The 21507-nt window shown below is 51.2% G+C and overlaps 2 protein-coding genes across 2 annotated transcripts in view; one reads left to right on the top strand and one right to left on the bottom strand.

The window, feature by feature from the left end:
* LOC308052339 (olfactory receptor 14A16-like) overlaps positions 1-21507 on the bottom strand; it is a gene marked incomplete at both ends in the record, with an annotated part of 65719 nt that overhangs the window by 20062 nt on the left and 24150 nt on the right. The gene's annotated exons all lie outside the window — the stretch shown is intronic.
* On the top strand, positions 12319-13251 carry LOC308052328 (olfactory receptor 14J1-like; the record flags this gene model as incomplete). The annotated part of the gene is made up of 1 exon (XM_080364417.1): positions 12319-13251. One exon carries the CDS (start codon positions 12319-12321, stop codon positions 13249-13251), a length of 933 nt encoding a protein of 310 aa, XP_080220543.1.

Here is a 21507-nt window from a genome sequence, read left to right as displayed (position 1 = left end):
CCACAGCAGTGCTGAGTCACGATGGACAATAACTGCCCTTGTCTGGGTGGCCACGCTCCTCCCAGTGCAGCCCAATGTGCTCATGGGCATGTTCCTGTTTAGCACCACTGAGAACTGGCTGAACATCCAGGCTCAGAGGGTTGTGACCAGTGGCACAAAGCCCAGCAGGAGGCACCATGAGGAGCACTGAAGAACACCATATCCCCACCCAACATCTCCTCCTACAGGTGTCTCTTGGGTCCCTGGAACCACCTCAGTGCCAAGGGGGAGAGCACGGCCTGTATGGGGTGGAGGAGATGGGGTCTGGAATGAGGGTCCTGGGGCAGTTTCTCCTGGTTGTTCATGAAGCAACAAGCTGGGCTGGATATTTGGAGAGAGGAACTCTTCCTAAGGGCCTCCTTTGGGCGCGGGGATGGTCTACAGTTTCCTGCATGCTGCCTTTTCTGGTGGAGATCACAGAGGCTGCCAACCCTTTAGAGGACCCAGGACAGGCCTTGTCCTTCCTGTGGTCACAGCTGGACCCCAGTTCTCCAGCTTGGCCCCAGCTCAGGAGCCTTGTCTAGGGGTGACGTTTAGGGTAAGGTTGACAAGAGGGGTGCGTAAGTTTGTCTTAAGGACATGTGATGAGCACCAGGACTGAAGTACCAGAGCAAAAGGATGTGGCTTCTGGGTGAACATTTTCTTCAGTGCAAGTCCTGACACAGGGTCCCAGACTTGCTTTCCATGCCACCCTTCACGAGGGATGATGCTCTAGGAGATGGCAAGTGGGGGACACCAATCCTTCTCCAGCTACTTCCCAGGCCTGGTGAAGCACCAGGAGTCAGGGAGGGAGTCAGTCCGGGCTCCTTGCCCTGAGGGCAGAGGCTTTGCTGGGTGGGACAGGAGGCCAGGGGGCTGCTCGCAGGAGGGATCTGACCTGCAGGGCGTCACAGGAAATCTTCTCTGTTCTCCCTCCCATAACAATTCCAGGTTCGGTTTCCTCTCATTTCTGATCATTTCCCTGCTGCCTGGAGATTCTCCCCTGGGAGGTGTTTCCCTGTCCATGTCTGTTCCCTGTCAGTGCTCACAGACCATCCCACCCTCTGTGCCCTCCCCCTGGCCCTTCAGATCCTGCCTGTTCACAGGCACTGCCTGGGGGCATCTTCCTGTCTGCAGGCTGGAAAACAGGACAGGTCAGATTAAGTGTAAGATGTCCAGCAAAGGTGATGCTGTTCCTGCATAGGCAGAGGAGAGGCTGAAGGCATGACAGGATTCTCTTAAAGGCCTACTGATCACACAGTTGCAGTTCTCAAACATTTGTTTAAATATAGCAACTCCTTTTGCATTTATCCCCACCCATTCCCAAGAGTAGGAGACTGAAAACAAAGACTCAGGGAGGTTCCTTGACTTTAAAATACTCCTTCTCTTGATTTTCTCCTTGAAACCTCTTGTTGTAAATATTCCAGGGGTGATCAGGAACTGTGAGCAGCCCTGACCCACACAGCACCCCCTCAACAGCAGAAAGAACTTTCCTGCACAATAGGTTTTGCTCCTTCCACCACATCTTCTCCCCTCAGTGTTGTGGGAATCTCCCAGGCAGGCTGAGCGCTGACCCTGGTAGGCGGCAGAGTCCCTGCCCGGCACAGCTGTGGGGTGCAGGGACCCTGCTCTGCAGGACAGCCCTGGGCACCCCTGGGTGCTCCCCCTGCAGTCACCGTCAGCAGAAGTTGTCGTCATTCCCTGTTCCTCTGACAGGGCAGCAGGGAAGCCCTGCTCTGGAGTGTGTTCTTCTCCTCTGCAACAGAGATACTGTGAGAGATCCTGTAAATTGTGGGATGTACCAGCTTAAGGTCTCCCACCAGGAAATGCAGCTGCATTGTCCTACAGCCAGAGACTTACCATGTTAGAACTGTGATTTGTCTCATTGAATCCTCAGCAACCAACCACCCCACATTGCCTTTAATCTCTCTGTGCCTGACTCCTGTGCCCTCGGTGCTGCAGGCAGAGCCCTCAGCCCTGCTGCGTGTGCAGTGGAGCTGCTCCTGGGCAGAGCTGTCTCTCTGCAGCGCTGCCGCTGCCATAAGCTCCCTGTGTCCCAGGAGCCCAGCCCAGCTCAGCAGCACAGGAGCAGCCCATAATGTCCCTTGCTCTGTCCCCTCTGGGCTCCTCCAGGTGTCCCTGGGGCTCCAGGGGCACAACTTCACAGTTGAAGTAATCAGTGATGTTGATTCTCTCTCCTCTTCAGAGACACTTCTTTCCAGCATTGTATTTTTCATTTTAAAAAATAAACTGGTATGACAATCATCTTTCTTGTCCCATCATTAGACAGGACACCAGGAATGTTACAACAAAGGGTCTAATTTCTCCAGGTTAGGGGAGGAATATCTTCAGTTGAATGAGTTCAGGCATTCTGTCCTGGTTTTACACTCCTAGGTCTAGAGAGACATTCATCAACCTTTGGCTATGTCATGTCTGTGCTCTGATTCAAAGCCTTTGCACACATGGGCTCTTGGACACTTGGTACCAGGTTTCTTGTGCAGGTCAGAGCTGGGCTGGTGCCACAGCTGGGGTGGCTCAGCCCAGATGTGAGGCCATGTCCTCAGCCAGGGACCTGACTGGGGAGCTGGAGCTGTCAGTGCTGCAGACAGAGCTGTGACACGGATGGAATGAACTGCCAGGCAGGGTGGCAGGAGTGAGTTCATCTGGTCTGCAAGGACAGCTGCCTCCAAGCACAGCAACAGTCCAGATCAGAACTCAGTCTAGACCAGGAAGGCAATTCAAGGTCCCTTAGTGAGCTGTTACTACTGCAGGAACAGTTAAAGGACAAACACAGACACTTTGTAGCTACTGATGAATTTAATAAGAGAAAGAGGTTAGAATTTCCATGTCCTCTTGTCCCCTGTCTTCACCAGAAATATTTCCTAGGTCTCTATGACATGTGATGGGAATCTGGAGAACAACCAGCAGTGGATGGGGATCAAGTCAGGGGTCATTGGAACTAACACAATTCTTTCCAGTCTATGGGACAGCAGGGGCAGCATCCCAGGAGCTGAGACAGCAGGACCATGTCACAATGAGGCCACCTTCCACCATCTTGGAAAGCTCATGGAGACTGAGGAGACTCTGTATCCAAACCAGCGTGGTCAGCAGGACAAGGGCAGTGATCCTTCCCTTCTGCTCTGCATTGTGGAGGGCACCCCTGGAGTATTGTGTTCAGTTCTGGGCCCCTCAGCTCACGAAAGAGATTCAAGTGCTGGAGCGGGTCCAGAGAAGAGCAACAAGACTAGGGAAGAGACTTGAACACAAGCCCTATGGGGAGAGGCTGAGGGAGCTGGGCTTGTTTAGTCTGGAGAAGAGGAGGCTTAGAGCTGAGGTCAGCACTCTCTAGAACTACCTGAAGGACAGTTCTAACCAGGTGGGGATTGGTCTCTTCTCCCAGGCATCAGCAATAGGACAAGGGGCCATGGGCTTCAACTCTGCCAGGGGAAATTTAGGCATCTTTGCAGAGAGAGTGGTCAGGCATTGGAATGGCTGCCCAGGGAGGTGCTGGACTCACCGGCCCTGGAGGTTTGTAAACTGAGATTGGACATGGCACTTAGTGCCATGATCTAGTCAATGGACTGGAGTTGGACCAAGAGTTGGACTGGATGATCTATGAGGTCTTTTCCAACCCAGTCCATTCTGTGATTCTGTGATTTTCAAATTAGACAAAACTCTCAGGTTCTCCCTGACCACAGGAATAATTCAGATGAGGTGCAGGGCTGCTTTACAAGTGCCCCCAAACAGTCCTGACAACTTTTCCATCCTTTCTCTTTTTGCCCTGAGCCAAGATCATCTTTTTTGCTGTCCTAATGCCCTTCCAGAAAGAACAGCCTATGTTGTTAACCCTTTCAGAGCAGGTTGCTCAACAGGTGTCAGCATCCATGTACAGAGTGTGCACATCAGTCAGACACAAATCCATCATTATAGAAATGGAGACGAGGCTCTTGACCAGCTCCTTGCACCGAGCAATTGGCACAACTTGTCTGCTAAGATTCCAGGGAACACCTGAACTTTAAGAACTGAGAAGTTACAGTCCTCTCTGAGCATCCTGGTTCATCTCCTGACCCATGTGGTGCTCCAGGCTGCGAGGAGAATCAAAACCAACTTCTTGACTGGTCTAGTTCCATTTTTCATGGTGCCAAACAGGGCAGAGAAATGGGGCTTATAACTCCAATCTCTGCTGCACAGTTGGGACTTCAGAGATTAGAAATGTAGGGAACAATGTATTGTCAGTGCACACCACATAAAGATTCTGGCTTCCTTTGTGCCTTTTCACTAACCTGGGATCTGTTCCTTGGCTTTCATTGGCTAAAAAGGAAAAAAACTCCCCTATGCCACCTGCCCCTCACACCAGACAAAGAAAGGAGAAAATGTATGGAATAGGGAAGATTTGGGAAAAATTCTGACCAACAGGTGTATTCTTCAATAATAAAAAAGGTAGAAGTGAGAGAAAGCACTGTTCTAAGAACCTCATGCAAGAGGATAACTACTGAGATGTAGTATCTGTTTTGAGAAGTGAGAATGACTGCTGGGAGGGACACTAAAGAGCTTTAGTTCAGCAGCATAATCAAGAATGAGGAGTTCTCTGTTGCTGTTATTAGTGATAGTGCCACTGTGCAAAAACATCCTTGAGAATGTCTCTGTCCTCCCTTGGCTCCAAAGCTCATTCTGCTCAGAGTTTGACAAGATTGCTGCAAACCCTTGTGACCCAAATCTTTACAACTGTTTCTGCTCAACGGTCTTTTATGCCAGGAGGGGAAAACTGCCAATGCAGACACCAACCCAGTGCCCAACCTGCCTGGAGAGCCAGAACAGTTGTGCCACACAACAGCCGCCTCTGAGGGAACCTGGAGGTGATGGAACTGAAATGGTTTCATCCCAAGTTATAGAATCATAGCATCATAGAATCATTTAGGATGGAAAAGACCATTAAGAACATGTAGTCCAACCGTAAATCAACACTGCCAAGTCCACCACTAAACCATGTCCTAAAGCGCCACATCTCCACGTCTTTTAAACACCTCCAGCAAAGGAAGCTCCAATCCTGAGCTGGCAGGACACCATTGGCTGCAGTTGGACATAAGATACTGGTCATGGCTGTGAGTTCAGCCCTCGCTGGCAGAATGTCTCACACCCTCACTGAGGAGGGCAGGGGGCTGGGAGATGGGAGCACGTTTCAGTTTCCAGATCCCAGCACAGAGCCCAAACCATCCTGCCCTTGGACTCTGGATCCCATTTCCTGAGATGTAAAGCTGGTGGGGCTTCTGAGGATCATCATGTTAAAAGGCATGAAAAGTCCTTCAAGTGTTTGTGTAATTTGTCTAGGAATGTCAGTTTTATATGCTTATGTTTAAATATCTGTAAAATAGTACACTGCATCAGTGGTAGCCCCTCTGGCAATGACAATTAAATAGGTATTTGCACTGTAAGGCTCCATACCCCATCCACAAGCACACATCTAAGTGGTTCAGATGACGGGTGGTGTGGCAAACGTCACCCTTTGTGTCCCCAGGTGATGGACACTGCTCATGTGCCTCTGCAGAGAGTGGCAGGAGCTGGATCCCCTTCTCGGGACAGACTCCTTCCAGGAGAGACACAGACACAGGGGGAACTCATCGGGGCTTTACGGCATTTCACTCAGCATCGGTTTTGACATATTGGGTGCTGTCCTGTGACTGCCCTTTCTGCACAAATGATCATACAAACACAACCATTTAGTGAGACATGGTCATAAAGGGGCTGTTATGAACAAGAAAGCTCACCATGAACTCTGGAGAGAGCGAGGAAGTTCATAATAAGCACCAGGAAGAACCAAGAAGCTCGAGACCTCTTCTGAAGAGCGGGAGGCCTGAGCAGCCGTGATTGGCCATTGTAGGTGTGGGAGAGGGTCAGGGCATGTCAGGGAGAAGCAATGAGATGGCTGATGGCTTCAGTGAACCCTTCCAGCCATGTCTGAGCCCAGCAATGGAAAGCAGTTGATGTCTGCAGGTGGAGGAGGAACAGGAGGAAGATTTTCCTGGGAATAGGGAAGGAAGAAAGGCCTCTCTTGGGCTAATCATGTATGGCAGTGCCATTTGCATGCTTTGGGCATGGCTGTGCCTGGGAGATGGGGAACGGCTGCTGCTGGGGTGGCTGTGCTCAGTCATGGCCCATGAGCTGACCCTGCTCTGCTCCTCTCTTACACTGCCCACACTTGGATGGTCCTCAGGAATCATCCATGAGCCTGGTGGATGCATGAACCTCCTGCAGTGATGGGTGTGGATCCAAATTGGGGATTCAAGCAAGTGTGGGACTGGGACATTGAGGTGACTGGTGACCATTGCCAGGTGAATGAAAGAAGCTGAATGAGTTGTGAGGAGCTCACAGGTATTTCCAACTCCACAGAAATCCAGAGCCTTGCAGTTAAAGCAACAGCACTTGACATAAACACCACCCCCAAAACACAAAACACTCACACTGACCACAGGAAAAGCCATGAAAAACAATTCAGAAAAAACTACCAGGTCCCAGGGGTCAGGGCTCAGCCATTCTGGTGATGAACAAGCATCAGGGGCTGACATGGCATCAGAGCCACCTCCACATGGCCCTCACCACCTGGAACCAGTGTCTCCAGGTGTTGCCTTCACCAGCCTCCAGGGACAGGGACCTGCTCTGGTTGTTTCCTTCACAGCTGTGTCAGTGATGGCCCTTCGTGAAGTCCCAAACACCCTCAGAACTTGGGGTTTACTTCTGCCTTTCACTTCATTAGAGGTTTGTTCATTCTCTCAGTATCTGCAGTTCAGAATCACAGCAGCAGAGGGCTCATTGACATACAAAATGCTCTTACAAGCCAAGGCTCTGTACATCATTTTCCTAAAGGCTTCAAGTCTGGTGTGGATGATTAGAGAGATTTCAGGAACAGCCAAACAGAGAGCATTTCCATCATAAATAGCAATATAGCCAAATTTCTTCTATTTCATTCTCTACTCGCTTTTCCCTCCCTTTCCAGAACAGTTGGCATCAGCAGTCTTCAGTTCATATTGATATGTAGCGGCTCCTGATAAAGATTGCATATGTCACAAAAGGGGGTGCCTGATTCACCATGTGCGTGAGGAGACAGGCCAGGCCAGCTCAAGAGGAGTCACACTCCTCTGGACCAAGAGGTGGATGTTCCTGGCAATCTCAGGTGCCAGAGCACAGTGATACTTGTGTTCAGGGAGCTGGTCAAGTGACCCATCTCCTGTTCTGTAATGGTGTCTGAGTTTGCTCAGGTCACCCCTGACTTGAGCCCCATCCACTGCTGGGTGTTCTCCAGACTCCTGTCTTCAGGAACAAAGTCCCAGGAGACCTTGCTGGTGAAGATGGAGGCAAAGAAGCCATCATGAACCTCAGTCCTGTCTGATTCTACTCTTATGAAGTTCAGCAGCAGGCCCACGTTCACGCTGTCTATTCTTTTACTGCAAATGAAGCTGTGTCAGCTCATCTTGCTGCACTCAGCCTCCCCTGCAGGTATCAAGTCCAGGGTACCTTTGGCATCATCCCCACATCCATGGACCAGGTTTCTAAATTCCTCCTTTGCAGCTTCCCCTGTTTCCACCTCCTGTGTGCTGCCTTTGTGGCCTGGACCTCTGTCAGTTCAGACGAGCAGACTCATGACATAAATACTTCTGTTCATGGGTTCTTGGAGACATCATTCTTGTGCTTGGAGCAGGTTGTCCTGTAAGGTGATCAGATTACCTGAGCTCCTTCACCCTCCTGAGCTTCTTCCTATGGCACCACCTGAATCAGCCCCCCCAGTATGTCAGTCTTCTCCTCTGGATTCCACCAGCCTGTGCTCTGCTGCTGGCCTTCCTCCCTCCGCTCTGGCACATGGGACTACACTGTGTCCTGGTCACAACAGCCAAGGTGGACACTGATGTTCACAACCCTCACCAGCTCTTCCTTGTTTCCCAGTTTTAGAGCCAGATGAGCATCACTCTTTTTGGCCCAGCACGCAGACATGTTAAACAGTTGTCCAAAGATCCTCTGGACTGTTGGCAGATTTGCCTGACCAATGAATGTCAGGGCAATTACAGTTCCCCATAGGAAGCTGCTCATTGACTGGAGATTTCCTTGCTTTGATGACAGAAGATCTTTTCCATTACTTCTCCATTATCAAGTGGTTTGCAACACCAGAAACGTTGTCACCCTATGTTGGGTTTCCGTGCCAAAGTCTTGGAACTGGGGGTGAGTGTGGCTGTGCTACAGCTGTCACCTCTCTAAGAAGACAACAGGGTTTGACCGACATCAGACAGAGCTGATTTCAGCTGCTCCAAGATGGACCCACTCCTTGCCCAATCTGAGCCACTCAGTGATGCTGGCAGCACCTCTGGGATATTGTATTTGAGAAAGAGTAAAAAATGCTGCACAACAGCAGGTGGGAGAGAGGAGGGAGGAGATGGGAGAGAAAAGCACTGCAGACACCAAGGTCATATCCCATAGGACCCAAGCAGGTCCCTCAGCAGGCCAAATCCTGCTCTCCTGAAATCCTGCTCTTGGCCTTGTTCTCATCTCCCAGGAGCCTCAGCTCCACTTTCCCATCCCTGACTGTTCCATTCTGACCAACTCTTTCTGGTTTGTAAGTGTGAAGTGTCACAGGGCACCTCACCCCACTGACTCCTCAGTCACCCGTGTCAGGAAGATGTTGTCAATGAGCTCCAAACCCTCCTGGATGGCTGGTACCTTGCAGGTATTGGGATATCTCAGGTCTGCCATGAGGACACGGCCCTGGAAACATGAGGCTTCTTTCATTTGTCTGAAGGAGGCCTCGTCTAATTCCTTTTCCTCACCAGCGAGTCTGTAGCTGATGTCCAGTCACCACAACTCTGCCCATGTTGTTCTGCCCTCTCATGCTGACGCCTCAGAATTCAGTTGACATTGTCTGTCCCCAGGCAGAGCTCCACGCATTCCTGCTGCTCTGCCATATGAAGGGAAACATCAGAAACTCCAAACCTCTGGCATTATGAGTATCAGACACCCAAGACCCCACTTTTTAACCAAGAGATGATATTTATAGTGTCCTCTAACGCCTGACGCTGTTATGTTGGCAGAGACACCCTCATCAGGATAAGCCATCTGTGTGCAAACATTAACAGCTGAGAAATGGAGCTTCAGTCAAGGGGGAGTCCAGACCTTGTGAATATCTGGTGTTTGCCCATCAGAAATCTCTGAATTGTGACAAGGTGAAATAACGAGTTCTCAGTGACCCTGAGGAGAAGGGCCTGGGCACTACAAGGTCCCCACAGCAGCCCGTGGTGCACGCTCACCATGAACAAGGCAGCTGCACACGGGGCTGCATGAGGAGGAGCGTGGGGACCCAGACACCTGCAGTTCTCACCCCATTCGGTGAGAACTGGTGTGACCCACACACACGGGTGTGTGCCAGTGTGCGGCTTCCCAGTCTGGAGCAGCAGGGAGGAACTGCAGAGTGCAGGGCTGTGCCAAGGCAGGTTCAGCACCTTGTGCACATGGTGTGGGGTGCTGAGGGACCTGGGCTGCTTTGGCCCAGCAGCGCTGGGGAGGCTGCAGCAGTGCAGGAGTAGCCTGAGAGTGCTTGAAGGGCAGTTTCAGAGGTGGTGGAGGTTTCTGCATAGTGGGCAAGAGCATGAGAAAGAAATAATGGCCCAAAGTGCAGCTGGGGAGGTCCAGGCTGGCCATGAGCAGAAAGGAATGTGATGGAAGGGCAGTGCAGTGGTGGAGCAGGTCAGCAGAGGGAGTCTGCATCAGCCCAAGGCTTTGTGCTTCAAGGAGCAGCTGGGGAGGATGGAGAGATCTCAGCAAAGGAAGGAAGATGCTCAGACAGGAGCAAGGTGGGGCAGCAGGGGGGGATGTCTCCAGCCTGCAGGGACAGAGGTGCAGGGGATGCCACAGCACAGGACAGGCTGTCGTGGAGATGATCAAGGGATGGAAAGAGGCTGAAAGCCCCATCAGACATGAGCTCCTTCTCCCCTTGTCTGTGACTGTTGTCTGCACCTCTGATGCCTGTGAGGAGACACCTTGTCCTTGCAGCACAGGGGCCTCATGGCCTCCTTGTCCCCAGCCAGGAACCTGGGGGGTGTGGGACCATAGCCCTGCCCTTGGCCTGGAGGGACAGGATCTGCCTTTGGTTAAAGAAACACAACGAGGTTTCCTCAGCATCAGAGATATCTTTACTTTGCTTTTCCTGACCTCCAGTTTTCTTCTCAAGCCAAACCTGGATATTGTTTCTCAGTAGGTTCCCTCAGTGGGACCCATTAACAGTACAAGAAACTTTGGAGTTTGAATCTAACTTTGACTTCTTGAGAAGATTCATCACCTTCCTCCAGGGTCTGAGGTCCATGGACTCAGCACCAAACCCACCAGAGAGGTTATTAAAGTGCCTTGTGCTGCTCCTGTGGTGCTGAGCTGGGCTGGGCTCCTGGGACACAGGGAGCTCATGGCAGCGGCAGCGCTGCAGAGAGACAGCTCTGCCCAGGAGCAGCTCCTCTGCACACGCAGCAGGGCTGAGGGCTCTGCCTGGGGATCTCAGGAGACGAGCAAGGCAGAGAGAGATTAAAGGTGGTCAGGACTGGAGGTTGACGGAGAGCTCACTGGAGGAGAAACCTTTGCAGCCCTTGCCATGGTAAGTCTCTGGTGCAGGGCAGTGCAGCTGTAGCTCCTGGAGGCATCTCCTGAAACTGGCACAGGCACAGCTTGTGGGATCTGTAAGGACGGGGCTCTTGTCAGGCCATGTTGAACAGCTGTGAAGCCGGGTGAGCACCCAGGGGTGCCCAGGGCTGTCCTGCAGAGCAGGGTCCCAGCACCCCAGGGCTGTGCCGGGCAGGGACTCTGCCGCCTGCCAGGGTCAGCGCTCAGCCTGCCCGTGGAGATCCAAACAACAAGGAGGGGAGAAGATGTGGGGGGAAGGAGTGATCCAAGGCAGGACAGGGTCCTTCTGCTGTGGAGAGGGTGCTGTGTGGATCAGAGTTGCTGACAACTCACCCCCAGGGACATTCCAAGAGGGACAACAAGGCAGGGATTATCTGAAAGGGAAGCAATTATTGCCTTTTGTCCTCTGTTCTTGGCTGGCTGGCTAGGAAAGGGAAGATGGAAATATGTCTTTCAGTTACAGGGCAAGTGCTGAAACTTCAGATATTTATTTTTCTCTGAGAGCGCAATTCAACACTCTCTGGCTCACAGAGCAGCAACATCTCCTTTCCAGCCCCTTTAGGGCTGGTATGATGTTCTCAGCGGAATCCGCACACACATAGAGATGTTCCTGGGCAGTGCTGAGCTGCCAGGAGGTTTGTGCAGGGAGGAGCTGAGCACACAGGGGGTGGGACAGACTGACACTGAGAGCAGTGACAGGGAGGAGACATGGGGACAGAGAAACAGCTCCCGGCAGGAACAGCTCCAGGCAGTGGAGACCTGGGCAGGGGGAGAGAGGGACCTTCTGCCAAAAGCGCCATCACAGGGGGAACTTGGGCACCTCCCTGCCATCCACTGCAGTGTTGATGTCTACCCCTTAGCAGTGCTGCCAGGCTCCTCTCCCACCCACCACAGCTTCTGTCCTCAAGTCTGTGGTGTCTTGAGCTGAGGCACTTCCTTGGCAGCCCAGCTTCCAAGGAGAAGCTCCTGAGGGCCTGTCCGTGTCTCCCTGTTCTCTCTCAGCAGGAGCGCTGGGCCATGACTCCTTGTCCACTCGGTGACTCCACTGCCTGTGTTCTTCCCTCAAACTCTCTGCAGTTGGGCTTTCAGCTGAAGATCAGATACTGATGCTGCAAGTCCTGCCATGCAGATGTCTCTGTGGGAGCAAACTCCCTAAGCCCATCATGCCCTGGCTGGGCAGATGTCTCTGTGGGAGCAAACTCCCTAAGTCCATCATGCCCAGCCTGGGGCTGGGGGATGAGCCCATTCTGTCCCAGTCAGAACAGCTTTAGGACACCCCAGTGCTTCCCTGGCATGATATTGTGAATTATGATTACGATATAAGTAGATTATGATTGTGTATAAACACAAGAACTCCCCACCTTTCCCAGGTCCCGGTGCCGTAGGGCAGGGTTGACGCCTTGGGAGCCCACAGGAAGAGGCCCTGATCCTCACAGCACAATCAGAAAGCACAAACCAACGCTCCAGCCAGGGAGATGACCACAGCGGCTGCCAAAAAGGAGAGAACAATTTGCATTTCTGTATGTGGTGGCACAGGTGGTAGTAGAAGAGGGATGTTGGTTGAGGGGGGGAAGAGATTCTCTGCGGAAACTCTCTCCTGATTTGTCTACGTGCTCTCCTGTTTTCACAGTGCCTCATGCCCACAGGCAGCAAATGTCCAACAGCAGCTCCATCACCCAGTTACTCCTCCTGCCGTTCACAGACACACAGGAGCTGCAGCTCTTGCACTTCTGGCTCTTCCTGGGCATCTACCTGGCTGCCCTCATGGGCAACGGCCTCATCATCACCACCATAGCCTGGGACCAGCACCTGCACACCCCCATGTACTTCTTCCTGCTCAACCTTGCCCTCCTCGACCTGGGCTCCATCTCAACCATTGTCCCCAAATCCATGGCCAATTCCTTCTGGGACACCAGGAACATCTCCTACACAGGATGTGTTGCACAGCTTTTTCTCTTTACCTTCTTGGTAGTAGCAGAATACTGTCTCCTCACCATTATGTCGTACGACCGCTACGTTGCCATCTGCAAACCCCTGCACTATGGGACCCTCCTGGGCAGCAGAGCTTGTGTCCACATGGCAGCAGCTGCCTGGACCACTGGGTTTCTCAATGCTCTGCTGCACACGGCCAATACATTTTCACTGCCCCTGTGCAAGGGCAATGCCCTGGGCCAGTTCTTCTGTGAAATGCCCCAGATCCTCAAGCTCTCCTGCTCGGGCACCTACCTCAGGGAACTTGGACTTCTTGTGTTTAATGGATCTTTAGTTTTTATGTGTTTCATTTTCATCGTGGTGTCCTATGTGCAGATCTTGAGGGCCGTGCTGAGGATCCCCTCTGAGCAGGGACGGCACAAAGCCTTTTCCACCTGCCTCCCTCACCTGGCCGTGGTCTCCCTGTTCGTCAGCACTGCCATGTTTGCCAACCTGAAGCCCCCCTCCATCTCCTCCCCATGGCTGGACTTGATGGTGTCTGTTCTGTACTCAGTGGTGCCTCCAGCAGTGAACCCCCTCATCTACAGCATGAGGAACCAGGAGCTCAAGGATGCCCTGTGCAAACTCATATCCCTCTTTTTTTTGAAGCAATAAACTGGCCATCTTCTTCTACACAGGAGTTTTAATGTAGCTATTTACAAGCATAGCCTGTCAGCTGGATTTTGTGGTGGTGTTGGTTGTTTTCTTATTGTGATAATCTTGTCAACCCCTTTCTAATTCACTGCTGGCTTTTCTTTTATAACTGTTGGCTGCTTAAATGAGCAGCAGTGCTCTCCTTCTCTCACATCAGTGTGCAGCTGAACAGTGTGTGTGTGCAGGGCTGGCACACAGCAGTGTCCTCTCACAGCCAGGCTCCTGCCAGAGACCTGCAGGACCAGCAGAGCAGGGGCTGGGCTGTGCCCCTGTGCACTGGACACCCCGTGGAAGGAGCCCCAGGTCAATCACCATGGACTGGCCTCTCACAACCATCATTTCCAGCACTGGCCTCTCATTCCAGCTCCAATTTTTTTGTCCCTCCATGGAATTACACTGAATGAGTAGGTCAGAGGTTCATGTTCACATTGTACAGATGAGATGTGAGCATGTACATCATGTATGTGAGTTAAGATGAACATGAATGAGCACAAACACCATCAGCTATTCCTTGGGGTTCCATGAAGGCCTGTGAGACAGACAGTTCACTGAGGTCACATCATGTTGGGTTTCCCATAGGAAACCACCAGAATGCAGCACTGGAATGTGCTTCCTTGAACAAATGTCCACTCCTAATGATGATGAGGGACATCAAAGATAAATGTAAAACATGGTAACACACCACCGGGCTGAGGTGCCTCCCAACCTTTGGGAATAAGAACATGAGACCAGACAGACACTGGCTCTGTGTCTCTGTGTATAAGGGAAACTGTCTATCGCTGAATATCTCACTGTGTTTTAAGGGTCCACAGGGCCCACTCAGATGTGTACACCTGACAGAACCCTGATATTTCTGTGTGTGACTCCAAAGACAAACCCCAGTGGCACAGTGAGATTCATCTCAGCTCCCTTGGACAGGCTCATTGCAAATGTCCCTATTTGCTCCATCACCTTTGCCATCTCCATCACATGGTGTTCTACACAGTCCTACACCTGCCCCTCTTTCCCTGTGGGAAATTCTGGATTGTGGTCTCAGAAGGGCCAGAGTGATCAGAGAGGTTCAGAGGTCCCTCAGAAAGGGAGACGGCAAACCCATCTTCAGGAATGGCAGGAAGGAGAACTGGGAGAACGACAGGATGCTCAGCCTACGTCTGTCCCCGGGAGGGTGATGGGCCACATTCTCCTGCAGGCATCTCCAGGCAGCAGAAGGACAAGGAAGGGATTGTTGAACCCAAACGGGCAGGGGAAAGAAAGACATGTTGAGTACATGGAGTTTTGCAAGGCCCCAGACATGGTCTCCTGTGGTGCCTTAGAGCAGATTTGTGAGATCTGGAATGCAGATGTGGATGTTGTGATGGGTGGGGAGTTGGCAGCATGACCAAACCAAACATCACCAGTGGTACAAAGTCCTGTGTTGAGCCAGTTTCTTGTGGCATCCCTCAGTGATGAGTACTTGGGCCAACACTGTTGAACGGCTTTGTTCTGCCTCTTCATTATGTCATGGAGCACATTTTCAGCTCCTTTGTGGAGGATGCAAAGCTGGACAGAGGCCTAGAACAACCTCACCTGGTGCACCCTGCCTTGAGCAGGAGAGGGAGACAAGATGATGTTCAGGGCTCTCCTCACACACTATGATTCAATGAATCTTGGAGAGACATTTGAAGACAGAAGGTGTAGTCCTTACCACTTAAAAGAATGAATCCTGCCTGCAATCGCTAACCTAAAATATTTAAATCCTCTCAGTTTTGGTCAGTCTGCTCCACTAACAAAGATAAAAGTGATGTTTAAAACACCTAATCAGAACCTGCAAAGAACACTGTCCTTGCAGCGCAGACACTCTGCAGCCTGCACAATTAGCTGAGTCTTGTTTTAACATCTGTCTTAAGATGGTTACATAAAGTGTCCTTTAGCTGAGCTTTGCTCCTTTTACGCTCATTATAATACTAAAACAGACATCCCCAGGATGGGAGCCCCAGGCTCAGCCCAGGACCCTCTCTCAACAAGCATGTGTAGTGGTAAAATGATTATGTAACCAATATGCCAATGTGTGAACACTTGGCTCTTTAGGACTGCCGGGAGGGTCTGAATGTAAGGATGAGACTTGTATATAATAGATGTTCCTTCTCTATCTGTTGTGCTGGTTTCATTCCAGCATCCAGACTTGCACAACTCTGGAATAAACAAGATCTCATCTCTGGGTGTGGGAATGGCTTTGCACTTCAGGTAGCGAATTCACCATGAGCAACCAGGAAGAAGGAAAACAATAAGAAATAAAAGAGGTAGGAGAGGACATAGAAAAGGTTTCAACATTCCACATCCTGTCAAGAATGCTTCTCCTCTCAGATCTTTCGCAGGAAATAAATTTGATCAATTTGATAAAACAAGCATAGTTTTCTCTAGTCAGGTCGCAGCCCATAAGGAGGGGGATGGATGGGTGTGGGATTATGATGGCAGTTGAGTCTCTGAAACTCATAATTGAGTACAAAGACTTTGGCTGTGAAGGGACAGTGGGGTCAGTTCTGTGTCTGGAGGTGACAGCCCAGCAGCAGGGACATGGCTGGGAAAGAACCTCTGCCCAAGGGCCCACAGGTCTTACCCAGGAAGAGAGACGGGTTGTCATGTCCATCCCACCTGAGAACATGACGGGACATGGGCAGGGACATGGTCGTGTCTGTCAGAGAAGCTGAAAGGCCAGCAGCACTCATGGGATTTAGAAGATCATGGGGAGGTGACTTCTCTCTGGTCAGGTAAAAGACCATAAGAAGCCTAACGGGTTGGGTTCCCTGCATGAAGGGCAGTTTATGATTGGTCGAGCTTTTCTTGATAGTGGGAAGAAGCAGGAAAGAGAAAAAAGAAGTCTACTTGGAAGGTGAGGACAGGCTATGAGGAGGAAGAAATGTCACTGGAAGGGCAGTGCTGTGGGGCGAGAGGTGACCCAGAGGGAGCTGGATCAGCCCATGGTTTGTGTTCCAAAGAGCAGCCAGTGAGGGTGCAGACACAGCAGTGAAGGTGCAGAGATGCTGAGTGAGAGCAGGTGGGAAGCGAGATGGGTGTCTGCAGCCTGCAGGGAGAGAGGCTGGAGGTCATGGCTCCTCCTTTCTGCTTCAGAAAACAAACCAAGGGGTTTCTGAGCATCGGAGCTGAAGAAAAGTCTCAAAGGAGACCTCATGGTGGCTACAGCTTCCTCACAAGGGGAGAAGGAATGGAAGGTACTGATCTATTCTCTCTGGTGACTAGTGAAGGAGCCCAAGGTAATGGCAGGAAGATGTGTCAGGGGAGGTTTAGGTTGGACATGAAAACAAGGTTCTTCCCCCAGAGGTGCTGGAAACTGAACAGGAGGGTGATGGTGGGTACGATGCCATGTGGTCACTGTGTCTCAGGAACTCATAGTCCAGTAGGAAGCCAATGGCTGTGGAGGGCATTGTGAGGTCACTTCTGCCTCTGCAGGGGATTGATCAACAGCAGGAACATGGCTGGCAAAGGACTGTGAGGTCACACATAGGAGATGAGCAATCGGCCCCAATCAGCATGGCTTGATGAAAGGCAGGTCCTGCTTGACCAGCCTGATCTCCTTCTGTGACAAGGTGACCGCTGAGCCGATGAGGGAAAGTCTGTGGTGGGCAGTGAATCCGCCACACGGGCTGTGGGTGTTGTGTCCTTAGACTGCAGTGAAGCCTTTGACACCGTGTCCCACAGCATCTCCTGGAGAAGCTGCAGCTCCTAGCCTGAATGGTGTATGTGCGATGGGTAAAGAACTGGCTGGAAGGCATTTTAGAGCTATTTGTCCCCTTCCTGTTTACATGGGCATCCCATGAATGCATCACTGCTCTACCCCAGTGTAGACAGGCACAAGGCCTTCTCCTCCTGGATCTCTCATCACTGCCACTGTTTTCTCCAGCACCTTCATCCTGGACTGTGGGATGCCCAGAACAGCCCTTCTGAGACAGTTTGACAAAGCCTTTTTTCTACACCATCCCCACATCCCTGCTCAATCCCCTCATGTACAGGTCAAGGACCAGAAAGTTTGGGTACAAGTGGGGCATTGAGAAAAATGGTCAGGAAAGCTTTGAGGTGCACAGAGAGCCCATCAACATGTTGGCAAGCTGCTCTCTCTGAACAGGCCCAGAAAACCAGCACAGCATTTGCTGTGTCCCAGAAACTCGCCTGGAAGGTTGGGATATGGAGAAGAGGTTTGGTCTGGGAAGGGACAGACAGGAGCTGGTGGAACTGGCTGGTGTGACCGTGAGACGTCTCTCCAACACCTCAGAAAAATCCTGGCTCTCAGGGAGGCTGCATGGTCCTCTGAGAGAGAAAGTAGGAAACATGACTTATCATGGAATCATAGAATAATTGTGGTTGGAAGAGACCCTTAAGATTATCGAGTCCAACCATAACCTAAATCTGGCACTAAACCATGTCCCTAAGAGCCCCATCTATATGTGTTTTAAACACCTTCAGTGATGGGGACTCCACAACCTCACTGGGCAGTCTGCTCCATTGCTTCAAAACCCTTTCCCTGAAGAATTTCTTCCTAACATCCAATCTGAACCTGTCCATGTGCAACCTGAGGCCATTTCCTCTTGTCCTATGACTTGCTACTTGGGAGATATGATAAAACCTCCTTTCAGGCAGTTGTAGACAGCAATAAGGTCTCCCCTCAGCCTCCTGTTCTCCAGGCTAAACAGCCCCAGTTACCTCCACTGCTCCCCATCTGACTTGTTCTCCAGACCCCTCACCAGCTTTGTTGCCCTTCTCTGAACTCACTCCAGCACCCCAAGGTCTTTCTTGTAGTGAGGGGCCCAAAACTGAACACAGGATTTGAGGTGCTGCCTCACCAGTGCCAAGAACAGAGGGATGATCACTTGCCTGGTCCTGCTGGCCACACTATTCCTGATGCATGCTGGGATGCTGGTGGCCTTCTTGGCCACCCGGGCACAAGCTGGCTCATGTTCTGTCACTGTCCATCAACACCCCCAGGGCCTTTTCCATTGGGCAGATTTCCAGCCGCTCTTCCCTGAGCCCGTAGTGCTGCCTGGGGTTGTTGTGACCCAAGTGCAGGACCCAGCACTGGGCATGAAATTGAACAAGTCCAAGAGTTGGATTGTTCACCTGGGATAGAGTAACACTGAGTGCAAGTGTAGATTGGGAGAGAGCGGCTGGAGAGCAGCCCTGCAGAAAGGGATCTGGCGTGATGGTTGGCCACAGGGTCAACAGGAGGCAACACTGTCCCCCAGCAGTCGACAGTAATCCCCATCCTGGGGTGCATCAAACACAGCATGGTCATGTGGTCAAAAGAGGTGACTATGCTGCTGTATTCAGCATTAGTGCGGCCTCACCTTGAGAGCTGTCTGCAGTTCTGGGACCCACATATAATTACAACAAGGATGTAAAGGTCCTTGAATGCATCTAGACCATCCCCAAGCCCATTGGAGGCCCTTAGGAAGAGTTCCTCTCTCCAAATATCCAGCCCAGCTTGTTGCTGCATGAACAACCAGGAGAAACTGCCCCAGGACCCTCATTCCAGACCCCATCTCCTCCACCCCATACAGGCCGTGCTCTCCCCCTTGGCACTGAGGTGGTTCCAAGGACCCAAGAGAAACCTGTAGGAGGAGATGTTGGGTGGGGATATGGTGTCCTTCAGTCCTCCTCATGGTACCTCCTGCTGGGCTTTGTGCCACTGGTCACAACGCTCTGAGCCTGGATGTTCAGCCAGTTCTAAGTGATGCTGAGCAGGAACATGCCCACGAGCACATTGGGCTGCACTGGGAGGAGCGTGGCCACCCAGACAAGGGCAGTTATTGTCCATCGTGACTCAGCACTGGTGCGGTCACATCTGGAGCCGTGTGTCCCAGTGTGAGGTTCCCCATTCTGGAGGAACAGGAGGAGCTGCCGTGTGGCCAGAGAAAGTCTGGGTCACATTTAGGGATGTTGAGAGACCCAAACTTCTTTAGCCTGGTGAAGGGGACCCTGAGGAAACGTGCTAGTTTTACTGAAGTTGTATTAAGTTTCTTCATGCATTTTGAACCTCTCTCCTTCACAGCCAGTACAGTCTTTTGTTCAGATTTACTATGAGAATAATGAGATAACGCTGTTTCTTCCCTGGGGTAGAGTTCATTTTGTCTTTTAGCAGCTTTACAGTGTTTGCCATTTGCTATGAAAGGAATGTCAGAACTCAGTGGTATCTTGGCTGTTGTCAGGGAAACCAAGGACTTCTTTGGCCATCCAGCTGTGGATGCAGATTGGCAGGAGGGGACACAGACAGGACAGCACCTGGATTGACATGCAGGCTGATCAATGACATATTCCCTATGATTAGCGCCATGCTCAGTCTAAAGCTGGAGCCGGCTTTTAGGGCTTGTTACATCCGTTACTTTGGGTTTTCCAGCTGGTTTGGTCAGTTCCATTCAGAAGTTTCATCCTGTCAGGAGTTCGAGGTCAGTTCGGCCGTTTGCCGTTCTGCCATTTTGCCGTTGGCCTTTGGGCCTTTCTGCCTGTTGCCCTTTTGCTCTCTCTCGCTGGGATGGGCTGTTCAGGACCAAGGTGCTCCCTTCTGCAGGACTGGCTGCTCCGTGTGACTGGAGTTACATGAGAGATTGCACTGAGAGTATTTTCTTAATTTAATTTAGCTATTTCTATTTAATTTACCTGGACTATTGTCAGTGAAATCAAGGACTTCTCTGGAGTGCAGCTGCAGGTGCAAACTGGTAAGAGGAGGCACAGACAGGACAGCACATGATTAAGATCCAGGTAAATCAACAAGCTATTCTCTGCCATTAGGGTCATGCTCAGTATAAAGCTGGAGGTGCTTTTCCAGTCCGTTAGTTTTGGTTTTCTGGCTGCTTTGCTTAGCTCTGTTTGGAAGTTCCATTCTATGGGGAGTTCACTTGTAGTTCAGTTTTACGATGTTTTGCTGTTTTTCAGTTGGCCCTTGGGCCTCTCTGCCTTTCGCACTTGTACTTTCTCTTGCTGGATCAGCTGTTCAGGACCAGGGTGCTCTCTTCTTTTGGGCTACCTGTTCAGCACAATGAAAGTTATGTGGGAGATTGCACTGAGTGTCATATATTTTACTTTATTTATATCTTAGTATAAGTATATTAGTAGTAGTAGTGTATTATTTTTATTGTCTTATTAATTTTTTGTCTAAACCCACAAGTTTCTCCCTTCCCATTCAGTTCTCTCCCTTATCCCACCTGGGGACTGTGAGCAGGATGTGTGCAGATATCAAGAACTTAGTTGGTGGCTGTGGTAAAACCATGACAAGAAAGGGCAGTAGTAGCTTCAGAAATCTTGAAAATCACTTTCCAAGATTGTGTCAATTTTTAATTTTTTTGTTGTTGTTGAGAAACAGCATGAGAAAGGAACATCATCAGAAACTGCAGCTCTGGAGGTCCAGAGTGGAGCTCAGGATCAAGAAATGTCATTCCGAGCGCAGTTCTGTGGTCATTCAGGACTCTGGATCAGCCATGACTCTGTGTTTCCAGGAACAGGTGGTGAGGATGGAGAGACAGCAGCACAGGTGGGGACACACTGGGCTGAGAACAAGGTGGGGAAGCGCATGGGGTGTCTGCAGCCTGTGGGGAAACAGCCACAGGCCTGGGACAGTGCAGGATGGACCATGGTGGACATGGCCAAGGGAACTGGCAAGGCTGGATGTCCCTGCAAGAGCCAAGGTCTTTGTCCCCTTGGCTCTGGCTGATGTCTCTGCCAGCGAGGCCTAAGAGGAGACACATGGTTGTCATGGCCATGGCACCCCATTGCCTCCTTGCACCCCCAGGGCATGTCACACCATTGTCCTGCACTGGGCATCGCACTCCCCAGAGCCCCAGGAAGAGCCCTGAGCCACACGTGAGGGACAGGATCTCCCTTCCAGGGGCAGGGGCTCAAGGCTTGGCCATTGTCCTTCATCAGAGAAACCAAGGGCTTTCTCAGCATCAGAGCTGCTGCACTTTGCCTGTGCCTGATGCAATCACTGTCTCCAATTATCTGCTCTAACGAGTCCCTGGGAGGCTTTGTCAGTAACAGCCCTCAGTGGGGCCCATTAATGCTTCAAGGTACTTTGGAGTTTGTTCTGGCTTGGACTTCTTGAGCAGATTCTTCAGTCTGTCCTTGGTATCTGAGGTTCATGGACTCAGCACCAAATACGCCATGCGGCTCATTAAAATCCAGAAAGCCCTAACAAGCAATGTTTCTTTCTGTAATTCCATTCAAATCTTCCAG

The sequence above is a fragment of the Nesoenas mayeri genome (genome assembly GCF_963082525.1).
Source record: "Nesoenas mayeri genome assembly, contig: SCAFFOLD_40, whole genome shotgun sequence".
Classification (NCBI taxonomy): domain Eukaryota; kingdom Metazoa; phylum Chordata; class Aves; order Columbiformes; family Columbidae; genus Nesoenas; species Nesoenas mayeri.
Note: the sequence above shows the minus strand (reverse complement) of the source record. Positions and strands in the feature narration are given on the sequence as shown.